This window comes from Odontomachus brunneus, unplaced genomic scaffold (assembly GCF_010583005.1).
Source record: "Odontomachus brunneus isolate Ranch 3 - 2012 unplaced genomic scaffold, Obru_v1 Obru_scaffold_032, whole genome shotgun sequence".
NCBI lineage: Eukaryota > Metazoa > Arthropoda > Insecta > Hymenoptera > Formicidae > Odontomachus > Odontomachus brunneus.
Window position 1 is genome coordinate 1,022,546 of NW_022639482.1, and position 7,667 is coordinate 1,030,212.

The 7,667-nt window shown below is 52.2% G+C and overlaps 1 protein-coding gene across 1 annotated transcript; it reads right to left on the reverse strand.

Moving 5' to 3' along the window:
• Positions 1 to 1,258: 1,258 nt before the first annotated feature.
• On the reverse strand, positions 1,259 to 1,591 carry LOC116843412. Its single transcript, XM_032813804.1, has one exon. The coding sequence runs from the start codon at positions 1,589 to 1,591 to the stop codon at positions 1,259 to 1,261; it is 333 nt and encodes a 110-aa protein (XP_032669695.1).
• Positions 1,592 to 7,667: the final 6,076 nt, after the last annotated feature.

The window sequence follows — 7,667 nt, forward strand, 5'->3', positions numbered from 1 at the left end:
CCCCCCCCCAATGGACTCACGGGACCCGGTTCCGGTCCCCGCTTTGTCCCAATTGGCCGCACAGATGGCGGCCACAAACTTGTCGCGGTCGAGCGAGGTTAGCGCCTACCTTGGCTGTCGGGTCTCCCTGCTGCTGCGCCTTGAGAGCACCCCCCGAGAGGCGACGACGAGACGGAGCTCTATGTACCGGTGATCAGATCCGGTCTCCGCCTGAGTCGCCACCCTCCATCCCTGAACCTGTCGGGCGGCCGCGGGGAAGATACACGTCAGATCGACGATGGACTCCCCCTGCCACCCGACGATGGTGCTCTTCCGGCCTCTGTTTTGTAAGCTGAGGCCGGTAGACACAGTCCACTCCTGGAGGTCCGCGCCGCGGGGGCACGTCCCCGGGGAACCCCACACCGTGTTGTGGGCATTGTAGTCCCCGGAGACAATGACCGGCCTAGGGAGGCGCCTCATTATGAGCGCCTCCAGCCGGTCCAACAGTGCCCCGAATTCAGCGCGGGTTCGGGAGGGTGGGGCATAGCATCCGACTACATCTGTGAGCCTCCACTCGACCGCGACGTAGCCGCCCCCTCCCCCTCGATAAGCTTTATCGGGTGGGAGTCGCGGCCAATCCCCCCAAAGATCGCCACTGAGCACCTACTCCTCTGGTCCCAGGCGTCCCCCAGAATGGAGGACGATTGCTCCGGGACCGAGTAGGGCGACCCCAATCCCAGCGCCGCGCTCACGCAGCCGCTGGACAAACAGGTCCTGGGCCGCCCGAGCGCGCCGCAAGTTGGCTTGGAGAAGAAGTGTACCTATTGTGATGGTACACCCTCCCTCTCCTCCATGCCAACTCCCGCAACTATTGCGGGCCTCGTAATAGGGGAGCAGGACCTGCTGCCTCCGCTCCCCTCACTATCGGCCCCTCCTTTGCCACCACTGCCCCTCCCAACCCTTCGTCGAGGTCTACTTGACCTCTGGGGGAGTGGTGGCTCAAACTCCTCCCCCTTATTGAGGAGGGACCTGTCTCTTTTAGGGGCAGGGGGCGCACTGTTGTGGGCGCCTCCTCCTGCACCTGTTTAGTGGATCCTTCCTTTCCCTTAACGGGGGGAGGTGCGCTCTTTCTCTTTTTGGGGAGCTGAGGGGGGGCGCAGCCCGACCCCTTGCCACCTTTCTTTCTCCCTTTGCCCCTCAAAGGGAGGCAAAGGGAGGGCAAAGGGAGGTACCCTTGCAATGGCTACAAAGCCTTTTGGCGTCGCGACAGACAGGGCACTTAACCTGTCCGCCGCATTCCGTCGCCCTTGTGGCCATCCCGACCGCAGCAGTAACAGAATCCGCTGCGGTCTACCACCGAAGTAGACGTTGCCCTCACGTGGCCCCGCTGCATGCACCTAACATTGCAGCGGGCACCCCGCGAGGGCCTCCACACGAACGGTGGCCCACCCCACACGGAGGAGACCCGAAGTTCGACCCTCTTTGCCGGTCGCGCGATGCGCACTTCTTTCTCCCCGGCGAAGAGGGTCCTCATCTTCCCAGCCAGCACGTCGGCCTTGGCGTGGCCTTGTGGACCGGAGACCTTCAACACCTGGGCGGCGATTGCCGCCATTTTGGTGCGGAGGTCCCCGATCCCGAGGTCCGCCTAACTTATTTCCCTCCTCGCTCGGCGCATCACTTCGGCGTACGTGCCCTCTGGACACGTCACTGATACAGTAGCCGAGCAAGGAGGTTTAGGGAGGGACGGAGGGGGCTTCGTGCCCCCCCCGTTTGCTGTCCGCTCCTTTCTTTCCTGAGCCCCGGTCTCGCGCACGCTGTCGCCGTTACTCGGCCTCCGAGGGCGCCCGAGATGTTACAGGGGGAGGGGCACTTTCTACCCCCCCCTCTCTTTTTTTCTCCCCATCACCATGGCCCATGTTTCCTTGACCGGGCCATCGGCGAAGCGACCGCCCACAGAAGGCGCCACCAAGATCACGCGGCGGTTCCTCCTTGTATAGGCTCGTGGATTCAGGGGGGGCATTGCTCACCCTTCCTCCTCACCCCCGCCCTCTGTGCTCCTCCTCCTCTTCTTCTTTTTCTTCTTCTTTTTCAAAGAAGTAGAAGACGCCGTCCCCCCTCCCTGCTAGGCTCCGGCACTTTAGCCGTGGAATGGGGGTCGTGGCCAGCCGCACGTCGGCCCCTCCCCCCCCGCCCGCACCGGCGGTTGTTCCACTTCTAATAGTAACTCAAGGGCAGTGCCCTCCTCCTCCTCGATTTCAAGGCGCGTCCCGCCATAACCCACAAGGCAGGGGACCACTGCTGTTGCTGCGGCCGTTGCCGCTGCCGTCGCCTCCCCCCCTCCTGGCTACCTTCTTTGCCGCTCCTGTTGCTGCGGAGGGGCGGCAGTTCGCCCTCCCTACTTGGGCCGGGGCTGCTGTTGGCGCAATACACGCCCCGGCCCCTGTAGCTGCTGTTGGCTGCCCTTTATCTGTCCCCACTCATCAAGGAGGGAGACGGTCTTCCCCTGAGAGGAGGCCTCATGGCCGGAGAGACTTTGCCATCCCTTCGGTTCCTGTCGACCTCCTCCCTGAAGTCTCCCCCTTTATCTTCCTCGTTGCTCCCATGGTGCAGAGGGACGGATCGGGGGTTATACGCCCCACCGTCCAACTCCACCTCCATAGGAGCGTCATCGACCCCTGGGGGAAGAGAGCTAGGGAGGGAAATTACCCCGCCCCTTCTCTTACTTCTGTGGGCAACCTCCTCCTCTGAGGAGGAGCCCGATCTAACCGACCCCGTCGATCTCTTGCGGCCGATGGGCGCTCGACAGGAGGCGCAGCCGCCCTCCTCCCTCAGGAAGAGCGACGCCGCCATACCTCCGGCCTCCTCCAATTTCGTGATTCTGGCCCTGAGGAGGCGTTTCTGCGAGCTGAGCTCGTCAAACTCCCGCTTCAACAGGGCCTCACTCTCTCTCGCCGCGGAGTCGGTCGCAGACTCCGGCTGTCCGGCAACCCTTTGAGCTCTCACGGCGAGCGTGGTGCCACAGGCCAAGAGCTCCTCAGCCGCTATCCACAGCTCGCCCAGGAGGGAGCCCTTGAGGTTGCCGGACTTCTGGGCCACCTTCATGACGGTGCCCACCGATTGGTACAACCTAGTGGACACCTCCACCGTCTGCAGAGACCTATGGTCGCGGACCAATCTTTCCGCGTTTCTTTGGGCCCTGTCCACTCTAGGGCCATAAGGCCTCTTGGCCTCGTCGGCGACGTATTCGGCCACCTTGGCCAGATTCCTCTCTTTAATGGCCTCCTTTTTCATGGCCATTTAGTCGGCCGTGAATTTCCCCTCGTGAGAGGGGTCTTTGCACGGCCGACCTTGTTTCCTCACTCCCGATGTCTCGGGGGTGGGATTGGAGGCAAGCGGGAAGACCCGCCAGCGGTGGTATCCGGGGAGGCCGGTATCTCCGCCGGGTGTATATCAGTTGGACACGGGGAAATTGGACACAGTCCAATCACAAGTCGCTGTTCCAAGGGACCCTACAAATGTCTCTAATCACACGGTGCTGTGATTGGCTGTGTCCAAATGCACCGTGTCCAAGTGCACCGCTCCCATCTCCGCCTCCTCCTCCACAGCCATGACCTCCGGCGGCCCGTCCTCAGCCGCCGCCCATTCTAACGAGGACGCTTGGCTGTCTGCCGAGTCGTCTCTCCCCCTCTTGCACTGTCCCGGTGACGGGACCCTCGACAGACTCTTCCGACCACTCGAACTACCTCGCGAGGCCGAACGGGTCCTCTCCGGACTGGCAGACGTCTGAGCCTGATCTTCAGCTCGAGCTGGACCGCCAGACCTGGTGAGCGACCTTGTGCGGCGCGCCGGTCCGCCCATATTACAGAGCAGACCAGAGGAAGACCCAGAAAATCGGTCCTCGAATCTCTTCCCCTCCTCGGCGTGGACCATGGTGAAAGTCCCAGCAGGGCTGATGGACGGCCCTGCCACGTGCGGTGGTTGCACGGTCGCCGGCGATGCTGCTGCGTCCTACTCCTTCCCCCCCCTCCCGTCGTCCCTGGTTTTTTTAGAATATTCACTCATTTTGGAGTTGCCCCTCTCTCTTCACCCGTAGGCTTACGAGAGGAGCTTTGAAAAGTGGAGGAAATATATCCCCCCAGGTTGGCCCCCACACCTGGGTTCGGGCTATGTACCCGGGGTGCGCCTGTTGCCCCGGGGTGGACCGCTAAAGATCGACTAACCCGCCGGCCATCCATCTCCTCGCCGCGGCCTAGAAACTTGAGATTGAGGGGGGTTTTTTTATAGAGGTCCTCGCAGCCCAGGCGATTAAGCCAGGAGTTACTGTATGGACAGATCCGGCATTAGTCGAATCTGCGTTGTAGGGTCCTGGCAAGTACCACGCAGACTCCTGATACTCCCCGTGTGCAGCTGCCCACACGGGGGGGGGGGGCACATGGCCAGGAGTCGCAGGGTTGCCAGGGTGCGGCACCTCACCACGTAAGTGGGGAGGGCCAATGTACCGGACTCCACCTCACGTCCCGTCGGCCCGAAGTTAACTTCCGGGTAGCTCCGGCGGGCGGCCATCCCAGGGTGCGCGACCCAGGTCTCGGAATATGTCCGAGCGGCCCACACACTCCTCTATTCCCCGGGTTGTCAAGAACGTAGTTCCTGACGTGCAATCCCGGGTGTGGGTTCCTCTCCCCATCCTACTCCCGTCGAAGCCCGAGTAGGAACGGATCGAGGGTGTCCCATACTTTCGGCTGCCGAGAACCGACGTGCAATGCCTACTCGTGTGGAACCTTCTCCTCCCCCGCGATGGAGAACTACCCATCGCGGAGCGGAGGTCCCCCCAACCCCGAATCCCCCCAAGACTGGTGGTGGAGCAAGCTCCACCTAACGGCCCCAGTCAGCCGGGCGATTGAAGTCAGGGCCGCCAACCCCTACCGGCAATTGGGCCCATCGGCCCTGTGGAAGTTGCCGGGCTCCCCTGCAGTGGAGGGTCTTTCGACCCTCTCTAGCAACCGCGGGGCTGCAGCCCACCGGGACCGGTTTTCTGTGGAGGTTTTCCTACCCCATTGCCGCCGTTCGCCAGCGATCCTCAGGTAGGGGCCTCCCTTTCGGCCGAAGCCGAAAGGTACTGCCGCCGAGCCTTCATCGGATCGCCGGTACCCCTCCACCACGATAAGGTGGCGGCATGGAGGGGGCGTAATATACACGTGCAACATACCAGTTATTCGAAGCGTTCGTGGCACAGCGACAGCGCGCTAGATTCGTAGCGTCGACGTTGCGGGTCCAAGTCTCGATAATTTTTTTTATTTTTTTTGTAGAAATGAATTTTTTTACAATACAATGTAAATAGTATACGAAATAAATACAATTAATACGTTTTATTTTGTGTATTATAAGATCTATTACATTTTGGCTTGGGAAATCTATAAAATTCTTTATAAAATAATTGAAATAGTAGAAATAAGAAACGTTATAAATGATTTGTAATAGGAATAACAACGGTAGATCAGTGCTATACACAACAGAAATAAAGATTAAAACCTGTTTTGTGAAGCAGTGTAGAATAACGTATAACATATACTCTTATAACGATTGAACCCTTGATTGAACGATTGAATCCTTGAAACAGGTAGATTAAAGAGAGGGTCTGTATTGTGTAGACTCTAACAATAAAGAATCAGAAAGGAAAGGGAAATTCCGTTACTAGTGAAAGACAAGATTTCATCCATTTTGCTGCTAGCAACGACAGTGAGCGGTGGAAAAAAGTGTGCATTATTATATAATTAAAAAGTGGAAGGTGTACCTGGTTCTTCATTAGAAGTATGTGATGTAAATTCACTTCACAGTGATGAGTCAAAATTGCGGCTGAAAGATGCACTTGTGTATTTGGAACAATTATTTCTACAAAATAATCTTGTACTCGCGAAAATCATCTGGAAATATTTCTGACGAGGCAATACAAATGGGTGAAGAATTATACGAATTGACCATTGAAATATTGGGCTCAAGACTTTTTTAGAAACTGAAGAATTAATAACGATAGAACATAATAATGAGGATGAGAAGAATCATTTTGAAAATGTGACAGATGACAATGATTTCGAACAAGATTATTTTTCACAAGAACAGAAATCAATGAAATACATTCCTCTGGACTATAAAATCAAAGTCGTCAACATGGCAACGGAATATCCAAAGTGTACTTTAAAAAACTTACAAAAAAAGGATGTGCACGTTTGAAAAGCATAAAACATTTATATAAATGGAAAGAAGATATCAAACGCGGAGGAACAATAATATATATATATATATATATATATATATATATATATATATATATATATATATATATATATATATATATATATAGTGACATTAATTCGTGGACGTATGATCGCTTTGTGGAAGCCAGAAGTAATTACCAGCAAATAATAACTAGAAATTTGCAACAATGGGCATTGAGCGCTGCAAGTCAGTTTGAAGATTTTTGTTTTAAGGCATCTGATTCGCAAAATTTAAAAAACAACACAACATTAGACAACAAAAAATTACAAAATGTGTCCGCTAAAGAAATTGCAACATTAGACGAAATATTGACTGCAGCAGATATCTTCCGAAAACAGACGAGAGTATTAATTCCTAATTTTCACAAGGATTTCATTATCAATACAGATCAAACAGGTAAATAACAATTTTTTTACAAAATGATATAAAATAAATTGTAAGTCTAACCAATTGGTAATATATTAATTGTATATAATGTATAATGAATTATGTTGATATGATTATATGTTGCAGAATGTCAATATCAATTGACATATGATAGAACTCTGTGTATGCGAGGGATGAAAACAATTTTTGTACAACGACAAAACATCAATAAAATTAGCCATTCGTACACAGCACAATATACAATTACTGGGAAATTATTACCGCACGTATATATCTTCAAGAAGCGGATGTGTTTGGTCCAAAAGTAAAAAAAACTGTCGACGAATTATTAAAAATGTATACTAATGTAATAGTAACATCCTCGAAGTCTAGAAAACTCACAACACAGCTGTATATTCAATTTTTGAAAGAAGTGTTACTATCATATGTAAAAGATGAAAAATTTTTGTTATTAATAGATTCGTGGAGCGGTCAAACAAATCCTGCATTGTATGACGAAATTTTTCTGGACCATGACAATTCAGGAACATGTACAATAAAAGTTATTTCTTTAAAGTGTACATCGTTATGTTAACCATGTGACGTTTATTTTTATAGACAAGTTAAAAATTTGATCAAGCTTTTGCAAAATTGTTCATTTTTAATAAAACAAAAACGTGAAATAGCATCTCGTGAAGGTTATATCAAAATTCATGCAATCGTACATCATCAATTGCCTGCACCAATCTTTAAAAATATGTTGCAGTATGCATGGTTTGCATCGAAGTTAATAGATAAGAGAAAGGTTTTTATGAATGTAAATTATGTTTCCCGCTTGACATTCTAAAGAAATCATGCGACTGCAAAAATGCAAGTTTCATACAATGCGCGCAATGTCGTGCGAATTATTGCTTTCCTTGCTTTTATGATAAATATCATCCAATAACATGTACTGTTCCATCCACTTCCACTCATAAATAAAACAAGTTTTCATCTTTACTTCTGTTGTGTATAACACTGACCTACCGTTGTTATTCCTATTAGAAATC

Excerpts from the sequence above, each read along its gene's own strand:
- LOC116843412 (XM_032813804.1), bottom strand. The coding sequence starts at position 1,591 with ATGGCGGCAATCGCCGCCCAGGTGTTGAAGGTCTCCGGTCCACAAGGC.